This window comes from Amblyomma mixtum, chromosome 3 (assembly GCF_055824585.1).
Source record: "Amblyomma mixtum isolate Tamu chromosome 3, ASM5582458v1, whole genome shotgun sequence".
Lineage (NCBI taxonomy): Eukaryota > Metazoa > Arthropoda > Arachnida > Ixodida > Ixodidae > Amblyomma > Amblyomma mixtum.
The window spans coordinates 32,796,214-32,812,627 of record NC_143014.1 but is presented as its reverse complement, the minus strand read 5'-3'; the positions used below and the strand labels follow the sequence as shown (position 1 = coordinate 32,812,627).

Genomic DNA, 16,414 nt, shown 5'->3' with positions numbered 1-16,414 from the left:
CACTATCAGCTATCGAAAAGGTAGAAAAGCCTGACACATCAGCTGCGTCACACTAGAGTGGAGTTTCGCAGCATGAATTACCACTGCCCTGCATGTGTAATCATGCGAAATCAGTGAGATCTTTGGGGCAAATATCTCAGAACATGCGTGCTCTGGAAGAATTCTGCCAAATGAAGTAGTCAAGAAATTTGACCACCTCTATGTTTCTTATATAAAGACCTATGCTATTCGCACAGGCTAAAAAGTACATTAATATATTCTAGTTAATTAGGTGCCTGACGGTGACAATTATCATCTCGCTGCGTCTCCTCGACCACACAACTTATGTGCAGAGGTGGTATTCATTCACCACTCAGTGACTAATTTTAAAAAATCTGTAAAGCTTAAATCTGTTAAGCTTAATTTTGAACACCCTATAAGCTTGCTACTACAGACTTAAGCCTCAAGCACATAGTTCACACATAACATAAACAGAAACGATGCCTTACCATTAATATAACTAATTTTTTGCTAGAACAATTTCTGCACATCGAAAAATCAAAATGTGCGCATTGCTCTAAACAACCCGCCTGTTGCTGCACATTGCTGCGCATAAGTAAACATTAAAACTGCCACCTGAAATTGGGGGGTCAACCCATACACTTAAGTCTACCCATTTGCAGGGTCTAACGTAGTTTTATCACGGGTAGTACACAACTCGTGTCGGCGCCATTTCCTGGCAGGATGCATTGAGCTCGACGAGTAACAAAAAAAAAATCTTTAATTTGTGTGCAAATCGGTTTTGCTGCCAGAATTCTAACTGTGTGCCATTCGCCAATCCAGCTCGCTTATGCTGCCAGTCACTTTCCATGACGAGCAGTAGACAGTACGCAAGAGCAAGCTTCTGATAACCACCCACCCAAGTGCGCATCACACTACACAACTGTTGGCCACTAGTCAGCCAGCTGCATGCAAGCATGAAATGCAGGCTGATGCATCATTTCATATCCTTTGATTTCCATTTGCCTTCGACTGCAGGCCTTGCAACAGCACCATTATGCAATTTTCTGCTTTGAGCTGTGTGTGCCACAATGCCATCCCGCATGGGTGGTGTATGCATCAACTGGGGCAATGCGCAGTAACTAAGAGCACCCAAGCAAAGTAAACAAACAGGCAGAGATAGAAAGTCAAGCATTGGTGCATAATTTATGTTTACCACATAATGCTCTTACTGCCCAGTGCCCAGCAGCTAGCCTCCAATCCATGCTCAGTAGCAGTTGACGGGGAATTTAACTCACCTCATAGACCAGCTCGTGGTGGAAGTGCGGCACTTCTAAGTCCCGCAAGCAGCGGATGGCCTCATTGACATCCCCAGAGCACAAATACTCCTTGAGCAACATTTGAATCTGAAAAATGGTTGCCAGCCTAATAATGCCAACTGAAGAACATGCAGACAACATGAAAAGGTGCCACACTATACAACGGAATACACACAAGGGGCCCTTCACATCACCAGTGTACTGCAAATAGTGTGGTGAGAGTTGTGCAAAAATTTAAGGAAAAGATTAGGGTCACTAACCACAGACCAATTGCTGCTATGAAAAATCACGCCACTAGCAACAACGAAACTGTTCCTAGGGGTCCAATTTTCACCCTGCAATACGCATTTTCCCGCTGTGATCAGCTATTCATGTTTCCTTTGCCTCACTTTTTTTTTTAAATGTTCGGAACACTAGCATGTCATTAAAATGGGAACTGACCAGAAAGTATCTATGGTTGCCCAGCTTCACAATACGTACGTTTTTTTCTCAATAGGCCACACAAACTGCATGCAGATTCCAAGCCTGCAACACCAACACTAAGAAAAAGACCCTAGCCTACAGAAAATGATGGAGCATTGAGAAGCTGCCACAGTTTCCTAATGTGTGCAGTTACAAAAGTGGCTTCCGACAGGCTGTGAGCACTGATGCCAGAAGAACTTTGCAGAAAAAAAAACGGCAAGTAAACAATGGAAGATCATTCTTCTAAAATATAATTAACCAGCCTGAAATGGTTTAGGCAGAGAAGACATCTCCCAGCAATGGGATTCTATTTGGTAGCAAGCGCTTGCTACTCTCCAACGCAAAGCATCCCATTGTTTTCTTATATGCTGGTCACATGGACAAGGCTAAACTCTTTACAACCAAGGTAGTAGTCTTTACCTCAAGGGAGATGCAGCAGTGTAACATGGTAGTCCTTAGGCGGAGGAAGCTTAAAAAAGTTCCTAGCGAAGAGAGACCGATCATCTCCCTCAAAGGGTGAAGGGAGTACTCTTGTTTCTAATGTGCTTTAGTTCCATGTAAATAATGCTTTTCTTAAAAAATTTTATCTTTACTAGTAATTACGAGCTTTTATCTTATACAATGTAAGTATTCCAGCTCGATTAGTTTAATTTAACTCCACTTACTGCACTACACTCTCAAACTAGGCGCCTGACGGCTTTAATTACACCATCACTGTTTCCTTTGATCTGTCACATGCATACTTGCTCATGTAGCCACGTAGCATTTCTCCATAACAAGTAGTGCAATGATGACTGATGATGACGCCTCCACTAGCGAAGCATCAGAGCGCAGAATTCGCAGAATCACAATCCATTGTACAGGCATTGCACAACATTGCCGGCAGAGAAACAAAAACGCTGTGCTCAGAACATGCTCCTTTTGTAGAATTTCTTTTTTTTTACGAGATAATTGCATTTTGTGAGAAAAAAGAAATATCAAAAACATTTCAGTAGTTTCGAACGTTATTCTTTTATGTGTTTGTACTGAACAAACAGAGCCGAACGGACCCCTGGTGGATCCTCAGAGAAGCTCATTACAGGCAGTGACATGGCGACACCACATTTCAGCATTTCAGGCGATTCTCCTTCCAAGGTTTGGCAGAGTTGGCCATGTAACAGGGGTGTTACACTCGTTACTCCTGCCTTAAGCTTTAGAAAAGTGCTATCAACAGTGCACTTGACAATGTGCAACACAACAAAAGCAAACATGAATTTTGTTGGGGCATGTCATTATAAATACAGCTACCACTGGCCAACAACTTTAGAGCCAGTAATGCATCTGAGCAAAGCTTAAAAATGCAAGAGTACAGTTGAACACCGATTATGAACAGCCCCATTTATGCGAAGACCTCCATTTTACGAGAGATAGGCGTGGGCCTGGTGAATCTGCCACAGGGATAATGCATTAAAAGCCTCGATTATATTATGGAAAAATATGTACGCTGCGCTTTGTACGATGGCCGGCGGAAACCGGCCGGTATGAGAGATGCTGGTGGAGCACGCGACTTCAACCAAGTTGTTCCAGATCGGAATCAAGATGTAGACGTGCATGCAACGATGCAATCAAGCGTATGACAGCCTGCAATGACAGTTCTGCCGACAGCTCAAATTCTGACTACACGCGTGCGACCCGTGGCCATCGGTGCAAGGTGGCTTGCCTGGCCAGTTTTTTCACAAGCTTCGCTGATGAAGGTGTTAGCGAAATCAACTGTATCTCCATGCCAGCTTGAACTTATTGTAGAGACGGTAACAAGATTAGACACTTCTATGATCACCGATGGCTAGTTCGAAAGCGTTTTCTGCTGCGGCTTCAGTGCGGAACACGTTAGGCCTAGCAACAATGAGCGAGCGGTGCGCTGTCGCCCCGCAGGCCGCACATTGCTGCAGAAGGTGTGCCGGCAGAGCATTCGCGCCGCAGGCGAACATCGTGTTTTCCTTTTTCCTTTACCTGCCTACTGCCGCGGAGTGACAGCGGTTCTAGAGAAAGTCTGAACAGAAAGACAAGCTGCCCTTGTCATGCCGCAACGCAAAATGTCTTCGAAGAGTCTCAGCAGACGTATTTCTGGCACGTCGTTTAAATTATCATTTTCCGGGTGCTTGTGACGTCTACTTAAAGGGACCCTGAAAAGCTCTTTGCCAAGGTTAGCAAAAGCCCACGAGAGATCGGTATTCCATCACTTGTCGCCGCACCGCAAAAATTGTTAAGCGAACTCCATCAACACCGAAGATATCGCGGATTAAAAATGGTGTTCCTCCTCTCCCCCACATACCACCCTCAACTCATACACGCGGGGCTCGCTCCGAAAAAAAAAAAGAAAAGACGGGCCGATGCTCCGCCCATGCATACGTCAAGCAAAGGCGCTCTGCTTGTTTACTTCCGGTGGTCGTAGACACATGTGCGAAAGTGAGTGCGATTCACTGCGGTGCGCTGTTGCGAACGGCGTCGCAACGTCCGATCGCAGCTCGTCGCCTGCGTGCAACTTGCTAGATGTCAACGACGAGCCGCGCGCGGCAGACGCAACGACGGGAAGCGGGAGCCAAAGCGAGCACGGAGAGCGGCAGCGTCGTGATGACGTATACAGCGCGCTCCTCAGGGCGCTCGGGGCCGAGCCACGCCGGGCCGGCCAGCCTTGATGCCGGCCGCCGGCGAGTGAAAAACGCGCTAGTATTGTTTGTTCACGTTTATAGCAAGCCCTGGGATAGATGCATGTCAAAAATGCATCACTTCTGACGGTCGTTGGCCAATACCGAGCTGATCGTAAAAGTGATGAATGCGATACTAGCAAATTTCATCCCATAGCCGCTTTGGCGCTGCTGCGGCGCTTCGCCTGCCGCCTGCTAGCTCCGTTGCTGAAGGCGTCGTGGAAATCGAATATATATTCTATTATGGGATGAGTTCGCAGTAAAGCGATGTGAAGAGTAGGCCTTTTGATATAGCGCAAGCGACTTCCGAAGCGCCGTCAGCGATACGAAACCATTAGGCCTAGCGACGACTAGGGCAGCCTGGGACCAGCGCGCAGTTCGTCGCCCGGCGTTGCCGCAGTTGGCGTCGTTGCCGAAAGATCCACTTTTGAACAGACATGTTGTCGTTGCTCGAATCTAGGAAGCATCATCTCTGGTAGAATGGCTGTTTAGTATTTCCTTGTGCGAACGTCAAGTACGCCGAGCATGCCGGCCGGCCGACCGGCCTGGATCAGGTCTGCCGGCGTCATAAAAAATGAGCTAAAGAGTGTTCTTGAGTTAAATAATAAACCCTAGGCCAAGAAATGTGAAAAATGTGTCATTTTTGAGGATCGCTGACCAATACTGAGCTGCTGGTAAAGGTAACAACTGTGATACGAGCAAATTTCTGGCCACAACTGCCTTGCAGCTGCCGCTGGCCTGACGTTGGGGTCCGGCTCGCCTGGCGCCCGCTCGCTTCGCGGCTGAAGGCGTCGCGGAAAGTGACTATACTATTACTTTATTGTGAGATGATGCTGTTGACTGTAAAGCGATGTGTAGAGTAAGCCTTTTATTATAGCTCAGGCGACTTCCGAAGCGCCGGCCGCTGCGGCTTCGACGCGAACCGATCTATAGGCCTAGCGACGACCACGACAGCCAGGCAGCAGCAGAGCTCGTCGCTCGGAGAGCCCGCGAGCGGTGCCGTTGCCGAAAGCTCCCAACATAAGCAGGCATGCTTTGTCGCTGCTCGAGTATAGCTGGCAGTCTTTCTGATGACGATCGGTGCGGCGCGCCGTCCAAGTTTTCGCACATCAGTCTCCTGATTGCTGCTCGAACAGCATGGATCCGGAGCTGGAAGCGCGGCTGCGTGCAGCCACCGCTGAGATGGGCTTCGAGCCTTTCAGTACACGCCATACCGAGACCCACAGGGCGACGACAGCAGCGATATATATAATTCTAGTACACTATAGCAGCGACTCGTCGGCGCAGCTAGGAAACTCGCAAAGGCAGGCGCCAAGATTTGACGAGAACACATGCTTTTGTGAGCAGACGGTTTTCTTCTTTACCGGAAATACCACATTAATTTCAAGAAATGCGCTGGATTCTTACCTCTGTATACGTATGTTTTAAAAAATAATAAGCAATCAATAAAATAGTATTTCAAGGAGCATCAGTGCTCAGTTTCAAATGAAATATTGCAAAAATTGCGCGTGACGTCAAGTGGCAGAGCCAATGAGAAGGGTCGCCCAGTCCATGGCCAAGGCTGCCCAGTTTACGTCAAGTGGTAGGGGCAGGTAAAAACGCGCGGTGAGGTGTCGCCCTAATCGGCTGTGAGCGGCAAGTTTGAAAAATTGTTTGTAAATTATTGGTTCCACGCGCAGCTTTCTGAATCAGACTAGAATACTCGCAGAGACTACCTCTACAGAGTTGCTGCAATAAAATATGATTGAAGAAACCATTTCAGGGTCCCTTTAACGCACAGGGCCAGGAGCACATGCACACGCATGCCTCATCTAAAGGAACCTCTTTGATGCCAAAAAGCCTGGCTGCGTGCGGTCTCGGAACTAATTCTTGCAGAATGAAAGCTGGCGATATTTTAACACACAAGGAAAAGAACTAATTTTTGAAAGCCAGAGCAGCGGACGCCTTTACTGCACAAATGCATCACTTGTAAGAGATTTTCGATAATATGACGGTTTTACACGGTCCCCTGAAAGCCATATTATTGAGCTTCTACTGTAATCACGTGGCAGCACCATGCACTTTTGCACTCTACGCTTCTACTCTCTGATCAGTTATCTTTCAGCCATCAGATGATCACACTACAAATTTGCCGAGACGATAAAAATTTTAAAAAATGTATACAGTCGAACCCGGATATATCGAATTCGAAGGGGATCGGAAAATAGTTCGATATAGCGAAAATTCGATATACAGATATAGGCTAAAACTGCACTCCCGATCATAACAAATTGTGGCTTATCGTTTGGAACAGCCGCGGATAGCATAGTATGGGCGCGCAATGTGAAAGCGCTTTATTTCGCGGGAAAAAAAATCACTAATTTTGGGCTGCTTTTTCCCCTGGGAAACGATCAAAACACTGGCCTCGATCTTCTCGAGACTGTCCAGGTGCGAGAGCACAGTGCCTTCCATTTCGCCGCAACAGCGCCGAATCAGGCTAACGCTGACGCCAGTTCAGTGGCTGCGCACGGACGCGTTTCTTCGACAACACAGTTGCCCTCGTCGTCGCTGGAGTCGGCGTCTTGAACTTCGCTGTCAGCGTTAAAGTCCTCAACAGTCACTTCGGACGGAACGGCGCCCAGAAAATTGGACAAGTCGCGAAACGCGTCGTCCAAGCACTCATCGTCATCTAAATCTTCCGGACATTCATCTCCGGCCACTTCAAGGCCTGCCTTGCCAAAACAGTTGGCTACTGGGGCCTGCTTCACGTCGCGCGTTGAAACACAGGCACACAAAAAAAAAAAAAACACGCGAGGCGCAGATGGAGCGATGAGAGCGAAGCCTATGCGAGCGGCAGTCAACCCGGCTGCGAAGGAACGACAGAGGGAAAAGAAAGAGCAGGGAGAAATCGGCGCTCTGGGCTTCGTGTTTTTTTTTTTTTTTTCTGAGCTCTCTCTTTTCCCCCAGACCGTTTTCTCTCTCTCTCTTTCCCCAAGAAGCGTGGTCGCCGCGCGTCTCCATGCGGCGCTCTCTCTTCGCTGATCTCCAATGACCTTGACGGAGCACACGCCGGCGGTACAGGAGGAGAGGAGGAGCGGGAAAGCTCGCGCCGGTGGGGCGCAAAAACGGGGAACAAAAAAAAAAAAAAACGGCCCTGCGCCTGCTGACTGCGGAAATGTTCTCCGCTGAGGCGGCTGAGGACCGGACAGGAATGTCTTTGGGGAAAGCGCGCCTTCCAGGGGCGCGGCGCGGCGCGGCGTTCGATATATCCAATGTCCGGCGAAAATGGAATTCGATATACAACGCAACTGTCCTATACTTTTACATAGTATTTTCAAGGGGGTAATCTGTGTGTTCGATATAGCCAATAATTCGAAATATGCGGGTTCGATATATCCGGGTTCGACTGTATACAGAAACCTTCCCTTATGCTTTCCTTGGTTTTGGCCACTGCTGGCTTGCTTAAAATAAAATGGCTGGTGGTTTAGCATGGCTAAGCACGAAATACTGTGCGACAGCACAGTTTTTTGCTGTTGGATACCACCACCACACACCTGAAAGTGTGACTGAGGTGTCCAGGGAGCCAGTTAGGTGCGCCTTCAACTTTTTCATCGTCAATGCCAATTGAATGGTGGCCTATGCTCCACTGCCACGTTTCTGCAGCACAGTTGTTAACACCAACGTGCATTGCTCTAGTGCCGTGTTTCTGCCACAATGTTGTCACGCCAACTCATGCAGCGCACACTGCTCTGTCACCACCGCCACATAGCTCAAAGCGTAAACATTAGTTTGATGGTAGTATTAGTAGAAGAAGATATGCAATGCAGAGCGCAAGTGTGTGTTGCAGTTTAACACGAGGCATGTTCAGCTGCGGTGATAACCTAGTGCTCTCGTGCAGTGGCCAGCGAAGCAGATCTGTTCGCGCCACCGTGGGTTCGAATCCCAGTTGCAGATATTTTATTTATTTCACTGGGCACAAACCCATAAACACCATGGGCATACGAACACTGCAAGATCTTGCTCAGGGGTTTACCCATCGAAATAGAGCTTTCACACAAATATCTTTATGCCATAAGTGTAGTTCACTAACATCGCTGTTTGCATAATGACAGCTGGAGAAAAATTGATCAGAAAATAACAAAATCTACAGAGAAACTCATAACGTAGTCTGTTACCCAACCAGACAAGCACTGTGTCACAGAACAGTAACCAAGAACTAGATAAAAAGGCTGAAATGACAGGGCCATCATTATTTCATTGACTAAACTGACAGTTCTTGGTTGCTCAAGGGATATATTTTAAATTATAAAAAATGCAAGCGTGAATATGAACCTTGTTTGGCCGTCTAATGTGCAAAAAGATGCTGACATTATGTCCACTGCTATGTGAGGCAGTAAAGAAGCTCAATGCTAGCAAAGAAAAGCAGCAACTTGGCCATCTTGTTATCTTTGCATTCTTTGACATGTAAACAAGAATATAAAAGGATAATATTTAACAAAAGATACACCGTATATACCAGCGTAATGAACCCATTTTTTTTTTTCCCCAGAAAAATTGACATCCATTTCAGGGAGTGCTCATTACACGGAGAAAAAGTTTTTTTTATAGGAGTCAAAATCTCATATCACCCCTCAGCGCATCCGTCCCCCTGTCATCAACAAAAGCGCATGGTCAACAAGTTATGTCCCCACATCACCTGCATTTGCATCGCAAGTGTTTAGCATCGTTTGCATAAAAAGGTGCTTGCTGTATCACGGCTTAATGAGATCATTTTGTGATAGCCAACAGTGGCTGCCAATTGCGGCGAGATAAAAACAAACATGATGAACACTGGCCTTGCAAGGCAGGCACGTTTTTAGGCAAGGTTAAATAAATTCTAAACGACTAAAGTAGGGGGGGGGGGGGCTCATTACGCAAGTAAATACGGTACCTTTCCCTCCAAAATTTATTTGAAGAAGCTAGCAATGTCTACGCACCTTTTTTACAAGGTATTTGACAGGACGCATGCCTCCTCCCATGCCCCACACATTGTCCAAACGAACCAGTCCATGTTTCATGCTCAACAGAGTGCTGGCATGTTGCAGTGTCTGCCTGTTAAGTTAAAAAAAAAAAAAAGAAGCAGTAGTGCGACAAACGTTTTTTCTTTTTTCTTGAGGTAGCAGCACTTCAGCAAGCTAGTTCACCAAACTGCAGCCCTATAGTTTCATACTTGGACAATGGGCAATCCGTTTCCTCCAGGTTGAGTTGCACATATTTTGGTGGCACACAGTCATCTGCCACAGCCCGTGCCAGGAAGTTTCCAAGAACCTGCGTGACATAAAAGTTCAGGCAGTTTTTACAAAGACAACTTTGCTTATCCATAAGTGAAGAGAAAACACCTCAGCCGCCAGGCAAATACAGTATGCTGCAAGAAAATGCCCATGTCAACACTGAACCAAACCAGAATAAGTGACAACAATGGTGCAGCAGCCAAAGTACAAGCCTGAATAATTTTTGAACACAACCTTAGACCACTGAATTCATGGGCAAAAGTTAAAGGGAGATGCAGGTCTTGAACATTTTTACTATTAAAAATATCGTAATCAAATTAGGTCTGTATATAATAAGGGAGTAATTACTCATTGGCATCCACCCGAGCGCAGCGATACGGCTACAAAGGAAAGCTATACAGCTTTCTCAGAAACTTCGTCTGTATATGCGTTTCTTCCTGTTTTCAAAAATATAATTAGATTCAGTATATCTCAATTACATCACATATTATAGGAAAATAACTGAAGCTTAATTAGTTAAATACTTATGGGTCGTTAAGACACTTTACTTATTTTTGGTTTCGCTGTAGCCAAAGACCTGGCATCAGGAGCTATGCTAATTATATTGTTGTTAAGTACATCATCAATAAAAAAGTTAAATTTTGTCCAAGCACCATAACATAATTATGAAGTATAGTTAGGTGACATTATGGTTCACAGAATATGAAATGTTTGATAACATAATTATGAAGTATAGTTAGGTGACATTATGGTTCACAGAATATGAAATGTTTGACTCGGCAAAACAAAAGCAGCATAGATCCATACTTTAGTTCGTCCTGAATTCAACAGTATACAATCAGTGAAATTGAACCATAAAAGCACAATAAAAACTTCTGTAAGGCTACTCATGTTAGCAACAAACATGAAACTGAGAAAATCACATTTGAAGTGTGCGCGCCAGCCATTCGGAGGTCATTGCAGAGGCCTCAAAAAACACCGGAATGCATATGTTCCAAAAATATTTCACAGTATTGAGTAATACCAGGCAGTGGGGTAGGGGCCCAGCTTTCAAACAAAACCAAGATGGCGGCCATCGGGGACGCAGACGTGGGAAGTGACGGCACGAAGTCCTGCCACATTTCACTCCTATATCGCCATTTCCAGGCTTCACAGGAGCGAAATATATCAATATTTTAGTAGTTGGAGATCGAATTTAGACCTTGAACCTTAAAGGAAGGAACATTGGAGTGTACTGACCCCAAATATGCCATTTTTGGAAAATCGAAATTTCTGGATTTTTTTTTTTATCATTTCGAGACCCGCGTCTCCCCTTAATGTAGTACAAACAGCACAATTGTGCACAAGGCAAATCTTCTCAAGGGATTTCCAAGTGCTACCAATATCACTGCCACACAGCCCAGTACACACCGTCGTGGCATCTGGCGTGTCAAGCACCAGGTCAGGCAAGCTTTTGAGCAGCAGCTGAAAGCCTTTCTCAAAGTCAGGCTCCGAGAGGATGCGACCGTACATGTCCGACAGCAGCACAGATGTCATCTCCCGATGTGAAGGCTTACGCTCCATAGCCAGTGATATGGCCAGGCACACAAGGTTGGGCCGAATCTGACGCAAGTTGTACTCTTCCAAAGACAGCTGCAATGTAATGGAAGCAAGCATTAGACACAGGTGGCCACAAAGGATAACACTGGGGGAAAAAAACACACTACTGCAATCGTGGTGCAGTTGAGCCCACTAGCAACAGGGCCCCAACTTAGTTTTAGTTAAAATGCTAGGAGTGTTCGAATATTCGAATACTAATCACATATGTTGATATTAAAAAATTCCCGAATATCTGGCAGCTGAGACTTTTATAAATCTGACCGTGGCAAAAACAGTATTTATTTATCTAACAAATACTGCAGGCTCTAAGTGCGCCCTAGCAGGAGGTGCGTCCACGAAACCATATTACTCCATCATGTATCATTCGTCCTTCTCGATGCCTCGGTAGAAGCTAAGAGGCGCTCAGTACTTGGACCCTCTGGCTATAATTTTCACTGTGTGAACTACTATTTAGGCGTGGATGACGTAAGGGCGATTCACCCTACCAGCCACCTATCAGACTGCCTAAGTCATTCTTACTTCTTGAAGTCTCGAGGTGGAGGACGAAAATGTAGCAAGAGGTAAACAGAAGTCGAGGAGATTGCCATTCACAACACTTAAGACCTGTTAACATTGGTTGTAAGGCAAGCTACTTTTTTTGGCGCGGACTTAGCCTGCGCGAACAAACACGCTAGCTTTGGCAGTGTTGCCTGCTATGCGTGAAACGGAGTATAGTTAGGCTTGGACTTAGCGCGAAAGTTCCACAAGTGGGCTTTCCTACGTAATGCATGTGTTGAGAACAAGATGTCCAACCACCTGCTTCGAACAATCACAACAAGAAAGTGCAGTTTTTTTTTTATCCGTCCATATTGCGTTGCACACCTAACGCCCACACCCGTAACACCTGTCCTATCGCTTTGACAACTCTTCTATCATGAGCTCCGCTGCCTTGTTCTCGTAAACTATGATATTCAAGAAAGCCCACTCGTGAAATATTGGAGGGGGCTCCATAAGAGGGTGAAGTGTAACTGGCAGGGCAAGCATGTGATCTCATACATGTTTGTGACATAGCCTTAGACTTTGCCACTTTTCTCATAAGTTTGATTTGAATATATAAGCAAGGTCATTAGCTAGTTCCACCTTTTCAGCATGGTGATCTGCTGATGCAGTCAGGTCACTAACAGTTGCTTCGAGGATCTTCGTTTTTTTGTTGAGACTTTCAAGCTGGTCTTTAGCGCAACGCCTTTTTGACTGCTTAACACGTTCTTGTTCCAGCTTCTTCTGTGCTTCCAGGTAAGCACTATAATGGTACCTTGAAGCGAATATGGCCTTCCTCAAGTCTTTAGTGATAACAATGTTAAAAACCGCCTGCTTCTTCCACTGCATCACACACAATTTGTTGCGTGACGTAAGACAGGCCTTTAAAGTTCTCTACATACAGATCTGTCAGTTCACGCTGAAGCCTCTCTCAACAGTTGCCTGACCATGGGTCAACACAGGCAACAATTTTGCAATCTTCCACAGTTCTGCATAAGCACTGAACTGCAAAAGCTGACTAAAAAATGAGTCTAAAGTGGTGGCGTTCTCGAAAAGTCACAGTTGTTGCTCTTGCAACAGCTCGGTGCACTCTGCAAATACTGTGTCTCGCTACTGGTCTGTCGATCTTTCTTGAGGCCTGCAGCAGATCTGCCGCAGGTCAAGCGAAGAAGGACCTCTAACCGCTTGGAACCTCAAGGGGTTCTCCTCATGGACCTTCTTTGTCACTGCGACTAGGAACTGCTTGCATTCCAACCTGGACTGAAATACATCTTTTGCACTCACTTTGCTCTTCTTCACGATCTGTTCGACTGTGTAACCAAGGTCCGCTTTTACGAACGACGCATGATTTTTCGGGTCCTCTATATCAATTTGCAGCAAGCCAGTAATCCCTGTAGCTGAGGAGAACGTTGAGCACTTGATAAACTATCTGAAAGCTTGTCTCTCTGAACTCTTTGTGTCTAGCCAAACGCCCATGCACGTTGAATGCAAAACAAGCCGAACGGTCTGTGATGAACGGGCGATTACGCCACCTAAATGTGGCCAGCCATAACGAGCATCCACCAAACTTGTGAAATTTTCAAGAATTTTTTTTTTTTAAACGTTAAGCAGAAATACACATGCCGAGAAAACAAACTATATATTTTTCTCGAGTTTTGCAAGCTTTTTTTACTGTAAATCGTGATTTCCATGTTGGGAACAAAGAGTTTTCAAGGACTTTCAAGGGTTACAAAAAATCAAGTACTTTCAAGGGCCTTGAAAATCGGGCTTTCAAAGACCTGTGCGCACCTTGCACGCATCATTACAGAGCAAATACACTCTCCAAAAAATTTGGTGTCCCCACTCCTTTCAAGTACCCCCCCCCCTTTTTAAGACATTTGCGAGACCAAAAAATGTCACTTCTTTTCACAAATGTTGAAAGCCTGCAATTATCCAACAACAAGCCAATCTGAGAGAGCTAACACAGTGAACAGATTACTTTTGACCACTATATCCAAGCCAAAGGTCAAACAACAACAAATACACTGAAGAAACATTTGGTTTTGGCTGTAGGGGGCCTTACTTTAAATGTAGGCAAAATGAGAAACATCTGTGTATTAATATTCGAGTGCTCAGTCATACATGCACAATTAGTTGACAACTTGGGGAAGCATCATACAGAACGTAGAGCAACCAAACACAAGACCAAGCCAAGCAAGCGATGGACATAGACCAAGCTCAATACCTATCTCATGTTTGGATTTGCTGCCTTCAGAACAATTGTTAACACCAGGGGGTTAATATTAATTCTGAGCCTCCACCACAGCATGCTTCATGGCCCGAGTGCAGCTTCAGCATAAATCTATCAATAAACAACTACAACTACATTTGCAAATAAGGAAATAAACGCACCACAAAAGCGTACACAAGTCGTCATTATTAGTGACTGTTTATTAATAAAAATAAAAAATTGAAGGAAAAGATGTTGCTAGCCGCGGCATCTGCCATCGAAACCTGAAGCATGTGAGCTGCGACTACCGGGAATAAAAGGACAGGGAGAGAGAAAGAAAGGTGGGAGCGATAGTAAGAAAGGATAAGGGATACACTATGCACAAATGCAGGATGTGGAAATAACACCTGCCTTTTAGCATTTTTGCACCTTTCAAGGAACATGAACAAGATGCAAGTGCAAAATGACACACATCACCAACATGTCATTTTTACACTCACGTCCTGTGCATGTTTCTTGAAAGGTGCAAAAATGCAGAGCCTACAAAAAAAAAATAAAATCTGGCCCAGAATAAACAAATTAATGCACAATTCTACAGATTTCTGCCCCAGACAAAACACTTCATTGGTTGACAAAAACCGCATTTAAAAATACTTACAACAACCTCATTGGTGTCTCCATGTTCAAAGTACTCCAGCAACAAAGGGTAGACAGTTTTTTCAAACTCATCCTCCGTAAGTTCTGGTGTTATGGACTCAAACTCGCAGTTCTCCTGCAAAAGGCAAACTCGCGTTCATTGTGCAGCTCAATCATTATTCAATCGTCATTAAAAACTGGTGCTCTCGCCAGTGGGCAATCTGGTGATTTCGAAGGCACAGGAAAGCACTAATAGGCCAGTAATAGTGAATTTCTGTTCCTTCGAGTGAACGGTAACGCAGCTCAACTCAAAACATGACGCGCACGCCGGACCCCGTCGTGGTGCGAGGCGAGTGACTGAGCCTGCCGCTGTTACCTGGTTATCCGAGTCGTAGTTTGGGTCCCGGACGTCGGCTGCTGAAATGTCATCGTCCTCGAGCGAAATTTCGCTCCCAGGCTTGCCCCAAGTTCCCTTTCCGCCTGCACCACCTGCGAAATCGAAAGCACACAGCGAGCACGAGATGTGCCCACAGTGCCGTTTCATTTTAGCCCCGTGATCACAAAAAACATGTTCGCTATAATGTCCCAGACGCATAGAGAAATTTTTCAGGGTGCTGCGCGATCTCAAATGTAACAAAATTTAACCACCCAGCAACACAGCCTCACAGCAACCTCGGGCACACTGCCCGAGCAACCGCCAAAGAGTTCGCTAGTCGGAACAGGAAACCTTCCGCTTTATTTACGTGCAGTTGTGTCCGCTCCTCACATGTTGCGGATGGCAAAGCTTCGGCAGCCTCACCACTGTACGAACGCAAGAAACAGACCTCGCACGCTTTACAGTAGTAAACAAACAAACAAAAAACTTGCTGGATAGCCGCCATGTTTATATTTACATGCCTTAGAAGCGACGACGCTACCGAAAGGTCGCAGTTTCAACAAGTTTCCACAACACCCTATGCACATACTGGTAATGAGCAATGCGTCAGGCCATGTCCGCAGGGAACCTCACCTTTCTTGGGCTGTCCACGTCCGTGACCATTCCTAGGCCTCCGGCTGTTTTTGCGGTACTGGGGGTGCGTTCTGGTGGCTGCTGGCAGTACTGGACTCACATCCCCGGTGGCAATCAGCTTAGACGGCCTTTTAGCCTTCTTCTTGACCCTTCCATCATCGAAAGGGATTTTGATGTCACTGTCCATCTCGGTTGACGCTACTGACTCCCCATCTTCCACAATCAGCTGCGGAGCCTCATGCTCACGGGGGCCGAGTTCGTTGTTGAAAATTGCGCCTCCGTTCGACATGGCACTCCTTTACCGCAAACTGAAACTAAAGCTGTTGACTAAAGGTCCACTATAGTGCCCTAGTTATCTGCTCAAATGTTCACTAACTGACGCCAACTTAACTTCGAACAAGCGCCCAAAGGTTCTCTCGACGTTCGACCACGAGCAGCAGCCAAACTTACGCCTTGCCAAAACCTGATGCGAAATGGAAAAGCCGAGAGTAACGGGAGAAGAATCGATACAACGGGGGATGACGGAGATTGGAAACTAGTCGAGTTCTGCTGTCGGCATTTCGATCGAGCGCTGCGCACAATTTCTCACAAGCGACGAGCAGCAACAAGACGCCCTCCGCGACGTGAAATTCACGCGCAGGTCATCAGCCATTGCACTGGCTCGCGCGCCACATGCATCACGTTTTCTGCTTCTTCTTCGACCCTCACGTGGCGGCCGGTACTCGCTTGTTTACAAACATATTGTAGTGTTT

At 45.9% G+C, this 16,414-nt stretch overlaps 1 protein-coding gene across 4 annotated transcripts in view; it reads right to left on the bottom strand.

The window, feature by feature from the left end:
• Pdcd4 (Programmed cell death 4) overlaps positions 1–16,339 on the bottom strand; it is a 35,712-nt gene extending 19,373 nt beyond the window's left edge. Inside the window, exons 1-7 of one of the 4 annotated variants that reach the window (XM_089578617.1) lie at positions 15,663–16,339; positions 15,030–15,142; positions 14,676–14,789; positions 11,104–11,325; positions 9,633–9,730; positions 9,400–9,514; positions 1,278–1,385 (exon numbers count right to left, since the gene is read on the bottom strand). In XM_089578617.1, coding sequence (XP_089434743.1) covers positions 1,278–1,385; positions 9,400–9,514; positions 9,633–9,730; positions 11,104–11,325; positions 14,676–14,789; positions 15,030–15,142; positions 15,663–15,951 — 1,059 coding nt within the window. In that variant the 5' untranslated portion in view covers positions 15,952–16,339. The remainder of the gene's footprint in view (positions 1–1,277; positions 1,386–9,399; positions 9,515–9,632; positions 9,731–11,103; positions 11,326–14,675; positions 14,790–15,029; positions 15,143–15,662) is intronic. The other 3 variants (XM_089578614.1, XM_089578616.1, XM_089578618.1) reach the window with 3 other exon arrangements.
• Between the last annotated feature and the right edge of the window lie 75 nt (positions 16,340–16,414).